The sequence below is a fragment of the Hyla sarda genome, chromosome 1 (genome assembly GCF_029499605.1).
Source record: "Hyla sarda isolate aHylSar1 chromosome 1, aHylSar1.hap1, whole genome shotgun sequence".
Classification (NCBI taxonomy): domain Eukaryota; kingdom Metazoa; phylum Chordata; class Amphibia; order Anura; family Hylidae; genus Hyla; species Hyla sarda.
Window position 1 is genome coordinate 596,616,269 of NC_079189.1, and position 18,038 is coordinate 596,634,306.

At 46.7% G+C, this 18,038-nt stretch overlaps 1 protein-coding gene across 12 annotated transcripts in view; it reads left to right on the forward strand.

Moving 5' to 3' along the window:
• Nucleotides 1-18,038, forward strand: part of UNC13B (unc-13 homolog B) — a 427,170-nt gene that overhangs the window by 366,577 nt on the left and 42,555 nt on the right. For all 12 annotated transcript variants that reach the window (XM_056547105.1, XM_056547097.1, XM_056547089.1 and 9 more), the window contains one exon: nt 3,958-4,043. In XM_056547105.1, coding sequence (XP_056403080.1) covers nt 3,958-4,043 — 86 coding nt within the window. The remainder of the gene's footprint in view (nt 1-3,957; nt 4,044-18,038) is intronic.

Below are 18,038 nucleotides of genomic sequence, written 5' to 3' on the forward strand. Positions count from 1 at the left end.
AAGCGGCACCCTCCTTTCCGTAAAGGGATACTCCTCCCCTGGACATCATCTTCCCTATCTAAAGGATAGGGTATAAGATGTCTGATAGCGGGGGGCCCGCCACTGGGGACCCTGCAATCTCCCCGCCGCACCCGGTGTCAGTTTAGAGTGTCGGGTGCAGCGCCGGAGGCTCGTGACGTCACGGCCACGCCCCCTCAATGCAAGTTGGCACCCTCCTTTCCTTAAAGGGGTACTCCACCCCTAGACATCTTATCCCCTATCCAAAGGATAGGGGATAAGTAGTCTGATCGCAGGGGTCCCACCGCTGGGGACCCTGCAATCTCCCCGCTGCACCCGGTGTCAGTTTAGAGTGTCGGGTGCAGCGCCGGAGGCTCGTGACGTCACGGCCACGCCCCCTCAATGCAAGTTGGCACCCTCCTTTCCTTAAAGGGGTATTCCGCCCCTAGACATCTTATCCCCGATCCAAAGGATAAGGGGATAAGTTGTCTGATCGCAGGGGTCCCACCGCTGGGGACCCTGCAATCTCCCCGCTGCACCCGGCATCCATTTAGACAGTCTGGTGCAGTGCTGGAGGCTCATGACGTCACGGCCACACCCCCTCAATGCATGTCTATGGGAGGGGGTGTGACCTTCACGTTACGTGCCTCCGCCCCGCATTGCCAGTCATCCGGCATGGAGCAAAGTTCGCTCCATGCACTGGATGTCTGGGATGCCGCAGCCAAGATCACAGAGGTCCCCAGCGGTGGGACCCCCGCAATCAGACATCTAATCCCCTATCCTTTGGATAGGGGATAAGATGTCTAGGGGCTTAGTACCCCTTTAAATACTCTGTACTGCTGGTCACCTGTGACCTTCCACAAGATAAAGCTTGTTCTGTTCTTGACATACTCTGTACAGCTCTTCAGTTATGCAACCCCTCCAACTGAGTTCCTTTTGTTCCATCTCCGCCCCAGTCATAACACTACAGAAGACAAATGTCTAAAGCTCAGGAGTAATTGACATGACTTGTTTTGCCATCCAGCTGCCTCGGCTGAATGTTTAAAGAAGATGTCCAGAGGTAAGAAACATATTCCCTATCCGCAGAATAGAGGAGAAGTGTCAGATCACGGGGTCCGACAAGTGGAACCCCAGTGATCTCCCGTACGGGGCCCTGGCTCTGCTCTGTCAGAGCGCGTTTCGTACTCAGCACGTCAGCTGGAGTAAACACACCCCTCCTTTCATCTCTATGGGCGACACACAAACGCTGTGTCTCCGCCTCTCCCATAGAGATAAATGGAGGGGGTGTGTTTACCCCAGCTGACGTGGCGGTGTGCGAAACGTCACACACAGGAGCTGAGCCGGGGCGCCGAAGCAAGGATGCCCGGGGCATGTCAGGGAGGTGAGCAACCCATTGGGTGTCCCTCCTGCCCTATGCCGGCAGGAGGGACACCCAGAAGGGCTACCGCACCCTGACCAATCCTGGTGAGGAAAAAAAAACACAAAACGTGGACACAGTGGCAAAAAAATTAATAAATAAGTGGATGTGCGCAGTGTGATTCCCTGATCCTAGCCAGAAGGCCGGGATACAAAGGGTGATTGCCCAGAAGAGAGAGAGAAAAAGTGCATGCTATGTGCCATCAATCAAGTGGGGCGACAAACTCCCAAGTGAATTCCGGCACCCTGGGGTCACCACTCACAGGGCACTTTTGCACCTCGGCTCTTACTCTACCCGGACCTTAGTACCAGATCCAGCAGGAGCAGATCTCATAAAGGATAGCTGCTGCTGATCTCCACTGCCATCCCTGGTACATCTGCCCCACTGTGTGGTTCCCCATCCTACCTGGGTGGTCGTCTACACTGCCAACTAACAGGATAGTTACTGCACTTGATCTTACCCCTGTACTGGAGAACCTGCGGATAGGGGATAAGTTTCTTACCGCTAGACATCTTCTTTAAGATGGTGACTGAAGTCTAGCAAGGGGATTAGGAGAATTTGTGAGAGAAATCCACTCCAGCCCAGTGTTTCCCAACCAGGGTGTCTCCAGCTGCTGCAAAACTACAACTCCCAGCATGCCCGGACAGCCAAAGGCTGTCCGGGCGTGCTTGGAGTTGTAGTTTTGCAACAGCTGGAAGCACATTGGTTGGAAAACATTGCTCTACTGTGTGTGATTTGCAACCTGTAACTCCCCAGCTGTTGCAAAACTACTACTCCCAGCATTTCCAGACAGCCAGTTACACAGTGACTTGTTATACGCCCTGTCTTAGTATATGGGAAATACTAGGTCCAGACCAGGCAGTGCATGCAGTATGGAGCCTGTTGCATGCTTCCTCTCTTACAAACGTAACTTTAATTTACAGTGATGGGTAAGTATTTAGTAAATATTTGGCAGACCAAGTGGCGTTGCTAAGGTTGGTGTCACCTGGTGTTGTAGAAAAAGATGCCCCCCCCCCCCCAAGTACTGTGCTCCAATCCCCCCCCCCCAATACCGTGTCTCCTTATCATAACCCCCTCCCCCCAAATTATGTGCCCCAACCCCCACAATATTGTGCCCCCTCATCGTCATCCCCCAAATACTGTGATCCAGTGCCGCCCCCAATACTGTGCCCCAGTCCCCCACAATATTGTACCTCCTCTTTATCACCCCAAAAATACTGTGCCTCCTCATCCCCCCCCCCCCCCCCCCCAAACACTGTCCCTCAACCCCCCCAACCCCCACAATAATGTGTCTCCTTATGATCACCCCCGAATAATGTGGCCCACCCCCCAACAATTCTGTGCCTACCTGTCACCACCCAAATACTGTGCACCAATCCCCCCCCCCCACCACCACCACCACAATATATATAGTGCCTTCTCATCATCACCCTCCCAAATACTATGCCCAATCCTCCCTCCCCAATACTGTGCCTCCTCATCATCACCCCCCCAATACTCTGCCCCAATCCCCCACAATATTGTGCCTCCTCTTTATCACCCCAAAAATACTGTGCCTCCTCTTCATCACCCCCCCAAACACTGTGCCTCAATCCCCCCCAACCCCCACAATAATGTTTCCTTATCACCCCCCCAAATAATGTGGCCCAACCCCCCAACAATTCTATGCCTACTTGTCACCACCCAACTACTGTGCACCAATCCCACACCACAACCACAATATAGTGCCTTCTCATCATCACCCTCCCAAATACTATTCCCCAGTCCTCTCTCCCCAATACTGTGCCTCCTCATCATCACCCTCCCCCCAGTACTATGCCCCAATCTCCAACCTCCCCAATACAGTGCTTCCTCATCATCACCCCCTGATATTGGGCACCAATCCCCCCCCCCTCCATAATACTGTGTCTCCTCATCATCACCCCCAAATTCTGTGGCCCAATACTGTGCCTATTCATCTTTACAAATGTAATTATTTATTGACTATAGGTCTCTGTGATGGGGGTGCGGGGTGGATTTTGGGTCTGTGACCCGGTAGAGTCTGTACCCCCCTAGCAACACCACTGTGCAGTCCTATTATCTGAGGCCATTACTTAATGGCCTTTGCATTGTATTACAGGATTTCTCAATAAAGCCATGTACCCTCTATCCCCTCCCACCCCTGGTTGTATGGTAACTTCCCATCGCCCTAATGATTATATGGTTGCCCTAAATGTTGCTTCAGGTTTAAAGCTGGCCATACGCATTAGATAAATGTTGGGAGATCCTGATATTTTCATCTCCATCTACTGTGTTTGGGGCCTCTCATCGTTCCCCAAATGACAGGGATAGATAAGGTTCGGTCGTGTTGGATTTCAACTACCTGATCCCGGAGAGGAGTCTGGTGGTAACTTCCCCCCCTCTCCCCATTGAGAATACATGCAAGCTCAGCCAAGCTGAGTGTGCATGTGTACGGTACAGCTTAAGCTGAAGTGCTTTATGCAATCCCTGTGATCTCAAGTCTCAGAATTAACTCTCTTCTCTGTTTCTTTTGTTTACGGAAGATTTCCTCAGGAGTTGAGCGTGGGCAAGGTGAGCGCGGAGGTGATGTGGGGTCTCTTCGCCCAGGACATGAAGTACGCCATGGAAGGTGAGGCGAGACTGAGACATAGGCAGCTTATTTCTAGTATTTCTGGCTTCCTGCTGTCAAGAGGATTAAGTTTAGTTTAGGCCCCAAAACACTCTTGGGAAAAGTTGGCCAAAGGCACCGATTTTGATGGGACTGGTTAACTGTATTGTGTACGGGAGCCTCTCGACTTTACCCTGACAGCAAAAGTGCCTGGAGGAAATCATAAAATATAAGATAGAACTAGATTGATACATTAAATGGGATACATATACCTGTCTATATATACAATATATATAATATTTAGAGACTGATGTGTCCTCCTTCACTTCAAATGGACATGCATATGGTATCTTATGCATAAGTATCTTAGGATAGTGGATAAGTAACTGATCGCAGGGGGTCCGACTGCTGTGCCAAAAGACGAACCCCCCCCCCGTGCGATCACCAGGACGGGACCACGGCGCTCTCAGTGAGGAGCACATGTCGTCTACTGGTAGACTGATCGCGCTCTATTCATTCCTATGGAAGCGCCGATGATGCCCGAGAACTGTACTCTGGTCTTTTTGGCGCTCCCATAGAAATGAATGGGCCCTGGGTCCCAGTGATCGCTGGGGGCCCTAGTTGTTGGATCCCCCACAATCAGCTGGGGGAGATACTTTTTTACTTTTTTTTGGGGAGATCTCCTTTAAGTTCCTCTCTGTGTGGATAATTAACACACTGGTACCTCTTTAAAGTGTACCTGTCGTTAACAAAAACGTTAAATATAATGTAGCTAATAACATTATATGTATATTTGTAACATACATTGATTAAACATTTTTTTATATTTTTGGGTGAGAAAATGCTGTCCCAGCTATTGTCCGTGTGTCTCTATGAGGAGTCCAAATACAGGAAGTGAGGGCGGGGCAAGCAGGGCTCTGTGCAGGCTCCTGGCTTGTCATTCATTCTGCTGTGCGAGCCGGGAGCATGTCACAGAGCCCTGCTTGTCCTCAGTGTACAGAGCCCTGCTTGTCCTCAGTGTACAGAGCCCTGCTTGTCCTTCGTGTACAGAGCCCTGCTTGTCCTCAGTACACAGAGCCCTGCTTGTCCTCAGTGTACAGAGCACTGCTTGTCCTCAGTTTACAGAGCCCTGCTTGTCCTCAGTGTACAGAACCCTGATTGTCCTCCGTGTACAGAGCCCTGCTTGTCCTCCGTGTACAGAGCCCTGCTTGTCCTCAGTGTACAGTACAGAGCCCTGCTTGTTCTCAGTGTACAGAGCCCTGCTTGTCCTCAGTGTACAGAGCCCTACTTGTCCTCAGTGTACAGAGCCCTGCTTGTCCTCAGTGTACAGAGCCCTGCTTGTCCTCAGTGTACAGAGCCCTGCTTGTCCTCAGTGTACAGAGCCCTGCTTGTCCTCAGTGTACAGAGCCCTGCTTGTCCTCAGTGTACAGAGCCCTGCTTGTCCTCAGTGTACAGAGCCCTGCTTGTCCTCAGTGTACAGAGCCCTGCTTGTCCTCAGTGTACAGAGCCCTGCTTGTCCTCGGTGTACAGAACTCTGCTTGTCCTCGGTGTACAGAGCCCTGCTTGTCCTCGGTGTACAGATCCCTGCTTGTCCTCGGTGTACAGATCCCTGCTTGTCCTCGGTGTACAGAGCCCTGCTTGTCCTCGGTGTACAGAGCCCTGCTTGTCCTCGGTGTACAGATCCCTGCTTGTCCACATTTTTAACCAATGTATATTACAAATATACATATAATGGTATTATCTACATTATAGAAAAAATTTTTTTTGTTAACGACAGGTTCACTTTAATGCCCCCATACATGAAAAACTCAAAGCCCCAAAGATGCTATCAGGGAGGAGAATAGTCTGGAAAGTTGGATTTCAACTTCCCAAACTTTTTTATTTTTTGTCCTCGGGATATAAGGCTGCTTTCACACTATAAAATTCATCCGTTTTAAAGATCCCTTTGAAGTTCCGTTATGAAAACCCTGAAAATCGTCCATTAAACGGCCGTTACAAAATCTCATTATAGTCTATAGGATTTTTACGTTATCCGTTTTAACCCGTTTTAACCCGTTATAGCCTGTTATTTTAACCCCTTAAGGACCAGGCCATTTTACACCTCAGGACCAGAGCGTTTTTTGCACATCTGACCACTGTCACTTTAAACATTAATAACTCTGGAATGCTTTTAGTTATCATTCTGATTCCGAGATTGTTTTTTCGTGACATATTCTACTTTAACATAGCGGTAAAATTTGGTGGTAACTTGCATCCTTTCTTGGTGAAAAATCCCCAAATTTGATGAAAAATTTGAAAAATTTGTATTTTTCTAACTTTGAAGCTCTCTGCTTGTAAGGAAAATGGATATTCCAAATAAAAAAAATTTTGATTCACATATACAATATGTCTACTTTATGTTTGCATCATAAAATTGATGAGTTTTTACTTTTGGAAGACACCAGAGGGCTTCAAAGTTCAGCAGCAATTTTCCAATTTTTCTCAAAATTTTCAAACTCACTATTTTTCAGGGACCAGTTCAGGTTTGAAGTGGATTTGAAGGGTCTTCATATTAGAAATACCCCACAAATGACCCCATTATAAAAACTACACCCCCCAAAGTATTCAAAATGACATTCAGTCAGCGTTTTAACCCTTTAGGTGTTTCACAGGAATAGCAACAAAGTGAAGGAGAAAATTCACAATCTTCATTTTTTACACTCGCATGTTCTTGTAGACCCAATTTTTTTATTTTTACAAGGAGTAAACGGAGAAAATGTATACTTGTATTTGTAGCCCAATTTCTCTCGAGTAAGCACATACCTCATATGTCTATGTAAATTGTTCGGCGGGCGCAGTAGAGGGCTCAGAAGCGAAGGAGAGACAAGGGGATTTTGGAGAGTACGTTTTTCTGAAATGGTTTTTGGGGGGCATGTTGCATTTAGGAAGCCCCTATGGTGCCAGAACAGCAAAAAACCCTCACATGGCATACCATTTTGGAAACTAGACCCCTTGAGGAACGTAACAAGAAATTAAGTGAGCCTTAATACCCCACAGGTGTTTCACGACTTTTGCATATGTAAAAAAAAAATTTTTTTTTCACTAAAATGTGTGTTTCCCCCCAAATTTCACATTTTTGCAAGGGTTAATAGCAGAAAATACCCCCCAAAATTTGTAACCCCATCTCTTCTGAGTATGGAAATACCCCATGTGTGGACGTCAAGTGCTCTGCTGGCGCACTACAATGCTCAGAAGAGAAGGAGTGCCGTTGAGCTTTTGGGAAAAAAAATTGTTTGGAATGGAAGTCAGGGGCCATCTGCGTTTACAAAGCCCCCCGTGGTGCCAGAACAGTGGAACCCCCCACATGTGACCCTATTTTGGAAACTACACCCCTCACAGAATTTAATAAGGGGTGCAGTGAGTATTTACACCCCACTGGCGTTTGACAGATCTTTGGAACAGTGGGCTGTGCAAATGAAAAATAAAATTTTTCATTTTCACGGACCACTGTTGCAAAAATCTGTCAAACACCTGTGGGGCGTAAATGCTCACTGTACCCCTTATTACATTCCGTGAGGGGTGTAGTTTCCAAAATGGGGTCACATGTGGGTATTTTTTGGGGGGGGTTTATGTCAGAACCGCTGTAAAATCAGCCACCCCTGTGCAAATCACCAATTTAGACCTCAAATGTACATAGTGCGCTCTCACTCCTGAGCCTTGTTGTGCGCCCGCAGAGCATTTTACACCCACATATGGGGTATGTCCGTACTCAGGAGAAATTGCGTTACAAATTTTGGGTGTCTTTTTTTTCCTTTTAACGCTTGTGAAAATAAAAAGTAAAGGGCAACACCGGCATGTTAGTGTAATTTTTTTTATTTTTTTACACTAACAAGCTGGTGTAGCCCCAACTTTTCCTTTTCCTAAGGGGTAAAAGGAGAAAAAGCCCCCCAAAATTAGTAGTGCAATTTCTCCCGAGTACAGAGATACCCCATATGTGGCCCTAAACTGTTGCCTTGAAATACGACAGGGCTCCAAAGTGAGAGAGCGCCATGCGCATTTGAGGACTAAATTAGGGATTGCACAGGGGTGGACATAGGGGTATTATACGCCAGTGATTCCCAAACAGGGTGCCTCCAGCTGTTGCTAAATTCCCAGCATGCCTGGACAGTCAGTGGCTGTCCGGAAATGCTGGGAGTTGTTGTTTTGCAACAGCTGGAGGCTCCGTTTTGGAAACACTGCCATACAATACGTTTTTCATTTTTATTGGGGGGACAGTGTAAGGGGGTGTATATGTAGTGTTTTACTCTTTATTAGGTGTTAGTGTAGTGTAGTGTTTTTAGGGTACATTCGCACTGGCGGGTTACGGTGAGTTTCTCGCTAGAAGTTTGAGATACGGCGAAAAATTTGCCGCAGCCCAAACTTGGAGCAGGAAACTTACTGTAAGCCTGCCCGTGTGAATGTACCCTGTACGTTCACATGGGGGGGGGGGCAAACCTCCAGCTGTTCCAAAACTACAACTCCCAGCATGTACTGACAGACCGTGCATGCTGGGAGTTGTACTTTTGCAACAGCTGGAGGCACACTGGTTGGAAAACCTTCAGTTAGGTTCTGTTACCTAACTCAGTATTTTCTAACCAGTGTGCCTCCAGCTGTTGCAAAACTACAACTCCCAGCATGTACTGATCGCCGAAGGGCATGCTGGGAGATGTAGTTATGCAATAGCTGGAGGTACGCAACTACAACTCCCAGCATGCCGAGACAGCTGATTGCTGTTTGGACATGCTGGGATTTGCAGTTTTGCATCTGTTGGGCTACAGTTTTAGAGACCACTGCAAAGTGATCTCCAAACTGTGGACCTCCAGCTGTTGCAAAACTACAATTCCCAGCATGCCCTGACAGCAAACAGTTGTTTGAGCATGCTAGGAGTTGTAGTTTTGCAAGATCTGGAGGGCTACAGTTTAGGGACCACTATATAGTGGTCTCAAACTGTAGCCCTCCAGCTGTTGCAAAACTACATATTCCAGCATGCCCAAACAGCAGTCTGGGCATGCTGGGAGTTGTAGTTTTGCAACATCTGGAGGGCTACAGTTAGAGACCACTGTATAATGGTCTCAAACTGTACCCTCCAGATGTTGCTAGGCAACTCACCGGCTTCCGTCGGATCCAGCCGCACGTCATCGCCGCCCGCCGATCTCCGTCGCCTGCAGCCTCCGACGCCCGCCCGGATCGGTAAGTGGATCTTCGGCGCCGGTCCCCGTCGTTTCCCCGTCCTGCCCCGCCTATTGTGGGAGGGCAGGACGGGGAAAACGAAAGTAAACCCCCCCGCCCCCGATCTGCTATTGGTGGTCGCGTCTAGACCACCAATAGCAGGGATAGGAGGGGTGGCACCCCTGCCACCTCACTCCTATCGCTTCAGGGGGATCGTGGGTGTCTTAGACACCCGCGATCCCCCTTACATTGCGGGTCACCGGGTCACTATAGACCCGTAATGACCCGGAATCGCGCAAATCGCAAGTGTGAATTCACTTGCGATTTGCCGCGATCGCCGACATGGGGGGGTCTGATGACCCCCCTGGTCATTTGCACGGGATGCCTGCTGAATGATTTCAGCAGCCATCCCGCTCCGATCCCCGCCCGGCGCACGGCGGGGACTAAAACTGCCCATGACGTAAATGTACGTCCCTGGTCCTTAAGACCCAGGGTGTCGGGACGTACCGTTACGTCATGGGTCCTGTAGGGGTTAACAGGCTATAACGGGTTAAAACGGATAACGTAAAAATCCCATAGACTATAATGGGATTTTCTAACGGACGTATGGGATTTTGCAACGGCCGTTTAATGGCCGATTTTCAGGGTTTTCATAACGGAACATCAAACGGATCTTTAAAACGGATGAATTTTATAGTCTGAAAGCCGCCTAAGCTGCCATCAGAGGAGTCTGCCAGCGTTGTACCCCTCTTCTCTCTATCAAGAACACATGAACGCTCATCTGAGCTAAGCATTCATATGTATGGAGAAAGTGGGATAGTTAGCTGTCAGCTGAATGTTCAACCTACTCATCAGCTAGTTAGTTACTTCAGTGTTTCCCAACCTTGGGGCCTCCAGCTGTTACAAAACCACAACTCCCAGCAGGCCTGGACAGCCGAAGGCTGTCCAGGCATGCTGGGAGTTGTAGTTTTGAAACAGCTGGAGGCACCCTGGTTGGGAAACACTGACCTAATTGAAGGAACCAGCTGTCCTATATAACAACACTATGTTGAGCTGTGCGCGATACAGTAGGATGAACATACAATGTGTTTGTCGTGTTTCTGTTGCTGGCAGACCCTGCAGCCTATAGAGCCCCTGTGTCTTGCGGAGACCACTTACGGGCTGACGGCTTGTCTTCTCCCTTTCATTCCCGTTCTGTCCTCCACAACCACCTCATGAGTCAGTCGGAGGTCACATGGCGGGGCAGAGGATCGTAGCGTAATTGTCTGATTAAATCTCACTGCAGCACGACTCAGACGTCTTCATCCTTCTGCTGCCCACGAAAAATGGGGAAATCATGATCGTATATGACTGCGGTGTCTGTGCCGGTCTGTGCCGGGTCATCAGGGTCACAATGGCAAGTGGCACGCTGATGTAGCAGAGCTGAATGAGCTGATGTAGCAGAGCTGAATGTGTCACACGACTGCTTCTTTACTGCATTGTAAAGAGTACAGACATCTGCAGTCCTAGGTGACACCATAGAACAAATTAATTACAGATAATATAGTTGGTGTTACCTGCAGTCCTATGTAACACCACAGAACAAAGTGATAACAGATAATGTAGCAGGTGTTACCTGCAGTCCTATGTAACACCATAGAACCAAGTGATAACAGATAATGTAGCGGGTGTTACCTGCAGTCCTATGTAACACCACAGAACAAAGTGATAACAGATAATGTAGCAGGTGTTACCTGCAGTCCTATGTAACACCATAGAACCAAGTGATAACAGATAATGTAGCGGGTGTTACCTGCAGTCCTATGTAACACCATAGAACAAAGTGATAACAGATAATGTAGTGGATGTTACCTGCAGTCCTGTGTAACACCATAGAACAAAGTGATAACAGATAATGTAGCGGGTGTTACCTGCAGTCCTATGTAACACCATAGAACAAAGTGATAACAGATAATGTAGCAGGTGCTACCTGCAGTCCTATGTAACACCATAGAACAAAGTGATAACAGATAATGTAGCAGGTGCTACCTGCAGTCCTATGTAGCAGCACACATAACACAGGATGATTATTGTATAGGGGAATGTATAAAGCCTTCTTCCAGGGTTTGTCCTAATCGGTGATGACCCCTCGGCGTTCCCCACATATAACACTGGGGCTCTATTTGGTGACGCGGTATAGAGACCTGGCCTCCATTGCTGTTCAGTGCTCCTGCTTTCTCATGTGTCCAGGATCCCTGTCAGAGCTGATGGAATGAGATATCTGCATCTGTTTATATTGCTGCCATATGTGCCAGGGCATAGGGCATAGCTATATCTGAAATTCTGCTTCACCCCCTGCTTATACTGCTCTCTTATGTGCCAGGGCATAGCTATATCTGAAATTCTGCTTCACCCGCTGCTTTATACTGCTCTCTTATGTGCCAAGGCATAGGGCATAGCTATATCTGCAATTCTGCTTCACCCCCTGCTTATACTGCTCTCTTATGTGCCAGGGCATAGGGCATAGCTATATCTGAAATTCTGCTTCACCCCCTGCTTTATACTGCTCTCTTATGTGCCAAGGCATAGGGACATAGGTATATCTGCAATTCTGCTTCACCCCCTGCTTTATACTGCTCTCTTATGTGCCAAGGCATAGGGACATAGGTAAACCTGCATCTATGTGTAATTCCCCCTTATACCACTGCCTTATGTGCCAGGACTTAGAGACGTAGATAAATCTGCAATTCTGTGCTACCTACTACTTGTTGCCTTATGTGCCAGGACAGTGGTCGCCAAACTGTGGCCCTCCAGATGTTCTACAACTTTTACCATGCCATTGGCTGTCCAGGCATGCTGGGAGTTGTAATTTTGCAACATCTGTAGTCCACAGTTTGGAGACCACTGTGCCAGAGCATAGGGATGCAGCTAAACCTGCAATTCTGCATCACCCCCTCTTATACTGCTGCCTTATATGCCGGGGCATTGGGATATAGCTAAATCTGCAACTCTGTGTCACCCCCTGCTTATGCCAGGGCATAGGGGCATACTGTAGCCAAATGGATTGCAGGATAAAACTTACCAGGAAAGGTTAAAGGACCTTAACATGTATAGAAGAAAGAAGAGACAGAGGGGATATGATAGAGACTTTTATATACATAAAGGGAATCAACATGGTAAAGGAGGAGAGGAGATTTATATAGGAGAAAAACTACCACAAGAGGACATAGTGTTATATAGAGGATATAGTGTTATATAGAGGACATAGTGTTATATAGAGGATATAGTGTTATATAGACGACATAGTGTTATATAGAGGACATAGTGTTATACAGAGGACATAGTGTTATATAGAGGACATAGTGTTATATAGAGGACATAGTGTTATACAGAGGACATAGTGTTATATAGATGACATAGTGTTATATAGAGGACATAGTGTTATATAGAGAAAAAAACACAGAGATGGCGCCTTGATGGTGCCTTTACCCTTTTAATTCTAGGGGGTAAAGGGGGGTAGGTCAGGAGAGGAAGGGGGGGGGGGAATATTCTGCTCACCTTTCAGAGTTGTGCTGTAACCAGGCACAACTCTGTGAAGCGTATTTGCTGGTGTGCGGCAAGGTTCAGGGGCCGCTAACCGCTGGAACAGCTGGCCGATGTTCTGGCTGGTCTCCGGTGCTGCGGGGTGCCCGCCGGTGTCGGTGTTCTGGAGCGCTGCTTCTGTGGGATGGGTTCCGTCGGCTGGTGCGTCCCAGATGTCCAAGTGCAGTCCGCTGGCAGATATTGCAGTTGCTGTCAGTGGTGGTGGTGGCCCCCTCGATGTATGCTGGTCCCTTGCGGTCAGAGCGCAGTTGGAGTCACGGTGAGCAGAAGGGTGCCGCTGTCCTCGAGACCCCGTTGGGATAAAGTTCTTTTCGGTTGGTGATCGGGAGCAGCTTTCTTGCCGAGACCGCTGGCAGGCGGTGGCAATAATGTAGGAGAAAATGGCAGGAGTCCCCACGCGGGGGTATCCCCTGGGAAAAATTCCTCGGCGTTTGCTGTGAAAGCGCTTCTCCGTTGCGAAAATGAAATGGCTGAAACTTCTTGATTAGAAGGGGGGATTTATTATACAAACGGGTTACAAAAATAAAGAATAAAAATTAAATTAAAAAGGTGGACAACGCGTTTCAAAAGGAGAATCCTTTCTTCTTCAGGTCTGACCCGTTTGTATAATAAATCCCCCCTTCTAATCAAGAAGTTTCAGCCGTTTCATTTTCGCAATGGAGAAGCGCTTTCACAGCAAACGCCGAGGAATTTTTCCAGGGGATACCCCTGCGTGGGGACTCCTGCCATTTTCTCCTACAATATAACACTAAGTGTTATATAGAGGACAAAGTGTTATATAGAGGGCATAGTTTTAGATTAGAGGGGCAAAGGTTTCTGCAGAAATATGAGGAAGTATTACTTTACTTTACTGAGAGAGTAGTGGATGCATGGAATAGCCTTCCTGCAGAAGTGGTCACTGCAAATACAGTGAAGGAGTTTCAGCATGCATGGGATAGGTATAAGGATATCCTTCATATAAGATAGAGATAGGTATAAGGCTATCCTTCATATAAGATAGGGATAGGTATAAGGCTATCCTTCATATAAGATAGAGATAGGTATAAGGCTATCCTTCATATAAGATAGGGATAAGCATAAGACTATCCTTCATATAAGATAGTGATAGGCATAAGGCTATCCTTCATATAAGATAGGGATAGGCATAAGGTTATCCTTCATATAAGATAGGGATAGGCATAAGGTTATCCTTCATATAAGATAGGGATAGGTATAAGGCTATCCTTCATATAAGATAGAGATAGGCATTAGGCTATCCTTCATATAAGATAGGGATAGGTATAAGGGTATCCTTCATATGAGATATTGATAGGTATAAGGCTATCCTTCAAATAAGATAGAGATAGGCATAAGGCAATCCTTCATATAAGATAGGGATTGGCATAAGGCTATCCTTCATATAAGATAGGGATAGGTATAAGGCTATCCTTCATATAAGATAGGGATAGGCACAAGGCTATCCTTCATATAAGATAGGGATAGGCATAAGGCTATCCTTCATATAAGATAGGGATAGGAATAAGGCTATCCTTCATATAAGGTAGAGATAGGTATAAGGCTATCCTTCATATAAGATAGAGATAAGTATAAGGCTATCCTTCATATAAGATAGGGATAGGCATAAGGCTATCCTCCATATAAGATAGGGATAGGCATAAGGCTATCCTCCATATAAGATAGGGATAGGCATAAGGCTATCCTTCATATAAGATAGGGATAGATATAAGGCTATCCTTCATATAAGATAGGGATAGGTATAAGGCTATCCTTCATATAAGATAGGGATAGGCATAAGGCTATCCTTCATATAAGATAGGGATAGGCATAAGGCTATTATTCATATAAGATAGGGATAGGCATAAGGCTATCCTTCATATAAGATAGGGATAAGCATAAGGCTATCCTTCAAATAAGATAGGTATAGGTATAAGGCTATCCTTCATATAAGGTAGGGATAAGCATAAGGCTATCCTTCAAATAAGATAGGTATAGGTATAAGGCTATCCTTCATATAAGGTAGGGATAAGCATAAGGCTATCCTTCATATAAGATAGGGCCAGGGACTATGCATAGTATTCAGATTATTGGGCAGACTAGATGGGCCAAAGGGTTCTTATCTGCCGACACATTCTATGTTTCTATGTAAATCTGCAATTCCATGCCGCGCTCTGCTTATACTGCTGCCTTATATGCCAGGGCATAAGGATATAGCTAAATCTGCCCCTATATGTTCAATCTGCTTATACTGCTGCCTTATGTGCCATCGCATAGGGATATAGCTAAATCTGCCCCTATATGTCACAATCTCCTTATACTGCTGCCTTATGTGCCATCGCATAGGGATATAGCTAAATCTGCATCTTTGTGCCACCTCCTGCTTATTGTATCCTATAAATTCCTTTGGTGTAGATTTGTAGCTGGTGATGGTGTTGTGGTGTGTAATGATATCATCTCTTCTTCCTCACCCTCAAGTCTTGGATAAAATAAGTTCTCTTCACTGGCTGAGTGGTAAGTGTGCCCAGCTGCCTCTGCCCCCTGATGGTAGTTTGATGCCAATAGAATCCCTGCCTGTATATATAGATCCATGAATAATATAGGAGACATAGGGCGCTATCTTCTGTGCAGGATCACTGTTGTTCTCTAGTTACTAATTTAGGGTTTATTCACAATATGTCTGGCAATCTGGAGACTAAATAGATGCAATGTACCCAGCGTTTCATTACGCGCTTCATAAAGGGGCACAACACAGGACCAAAGGGCATGGCAACGACCGTACATTGGATGAAAACATGCTGCAGGACATCTACACCGGAGCTGAAACAATGCTGGATCTCCAGACCTATGTAAACATACCCTAATCGTGCTTTACCCCCAGATTAGTACAGCGCCTTCCTCTTCCATTACCCCCACCCTTTATTTCCAACTTCATCCCCTTCATTCTGCTCCCCGTCTTCCCTATTCTTTCTTCTTTGGCTTCTTAGGCTGGGTTCACATTACGGAATCCCCACCTGGAAATATTCCAAGAGCAATCGGCACTGACTAAATCAGTCGACGCTAGAACCATACGGGCATTGCTGGTCCCCATAGACAGCAGTGTATTCTGTCCGCATGGTATTCTTGGTATCCCATTAACTGCATTGGAATTTTCATGCAGAATTTTAAATCCGAAATTTCATAGTGTGAATCTGCCCTTACAGCTCTGAATAAACTGGGATTTCAAGTTGCTATGGGTAACAGCACAATTGTGCAAAATACTTTTTACCCAATGTCTTAAGAATGCTTTCTAATGATTCACACGTAAGCCTGGGAAGGTGGGACAGCTATACATTGACAGCAGTTCGCAATATTAGTGTAAGAATAGAGCAACATTTCTACAGCAACCCCCCACTTGTTTCCACGTATATACGGATGAAACTGCATAGGGCGAGAGCCTACATGCACCTCCATAGCTGCTGCTCCACCAAAGGTTAAAGGAGTACTCCAGCATAGTAAAGTTTATCCTCTATCCAAAGGATAGGGCATAAGTGTCTGATTGTGGTGGGTCCAACCGCTGGGCCCCCCATGATTTCCTGTCCAGTGCCCCGGCGATTACCATGAAAGAGGCTATGTCGACCACAACAGGGGCCAACACGCCCCCCTCCATGCATCTCTGTATCTTCGGCTCTATGATAGAAAGGCATGGAGCGGGCATGTCGGCCATCACTTCGTGCTGTAGTTGACACAGCTCCTTTAATGGGTAGAGCCGGGGCGCCGGGAGAAGATGACAGAGGGTCCCAGCGGTCGGACCCCCGCAATCAGACAGTTATCCCCTATCCTTTGGATAGGTGATACATTTTACTGAACCGGAGTACCCCTTTAAAAAGGCTTCAGGTCTGTTATAGGTAATGACCAGGCTGGCCTATGTTTTTCATTGGAAATCTGGCTTGGCCTGGCCTAATACAGGATCCCATGGTTGGTCCACAAAGCTTAGCAACCAGAAACTTGTCACATATGCAAGTGAGGAAGTGCTCATTTTTAGTGTTGCTCAGGGATATTCGCAATGCGAATTTTATTCGCGAATATCGCATATTCGCGAACTCGCAAATATTCGCGAATATAGCACTATATATTCGTAATTACGAATATTCTTTTTTTTTTTCACAGTACACATCACAGTGATCATCCCTCTCTGCTTCCAGCTTGTGTGGTATAAAGAAGGCTCTAATACTACTGTAGGAGACTGGCGTGTGAATTTTTGCATATGCAAATTTTTGCTTATGCTAATTTTTATATATGCTAATGCTAATTTTCGCATGCACGAATTTTCGCATATGCGAAAATAAAACATGAATATTACGAATATGCGAATTTAGTGAATATATGACGAATATTCGTCAATATATTCGCGAAATATCACGAATTCAAATATGGCCTATGCCGCTCAACGCTACTAATTTTCACTTTTATTTGTATGATGTAACGTCTGCTTGTCATATGACAAGGATTCGTTGCCTAACAACCAGTCTTATCGATAGAATTGTCTCAAGCAACCAGTCTCTCAAATTAGCATATTGTTGGCAGCGACCCCCTCTAGTTGCCCCTTCGATTGCTTTCACCTTTATAGCTAGGAATGTTCCTGTCAGTGACTGGTTTCTGTCTTTCCTCTATCACAAGCCCCAGCCGTCTTTCGAATACGAATGATTCACTTTTTTGGTGGTAAGAAACCTAGATATGCGTTGATATGGAGAGATCAGCTCTTCTGCCCCCTTTTACCCAGCTTGAAAGACTGTAGCGCCTTCCAGCCATATACTCAGCGCTGTGTACTGAAGCTGCTATCACTTCCTTCCATTGCATCTTAAAATACAGCTGCTACGAAACCACAACGCCCAGCATGCCTTGGCAAACTTAAAGGGGTACTCCGCTGCCCTGCTTCCGGAGCTGCGCTCCCCAGCGTCCGGAAGTTTATTGTCCCGAACGCTGTGTGCGGGCTTCCGTGTTCAGGGCCGCCCCTCGTGATGTCACGCCCGCCCCCTCAACGAAACTCTATGGGAAGGGGGCGCGACGGCCGTACACAGCGTTTGGAACAATAAACTTCCAGACGATGGGGAGCGGAGTACCCCTTTAAGCTTTACAAATGTACTGCAGTATGGTTGCTCTTTAGGCCATTGGGTTTGCAGTCCCATGTCAGTGACATTTTCCTTTCTATATAGGTAAATATGAATCAATTTCTGTAACCTCCTAATATTCTAATTTAAAGGGGTATTCTGG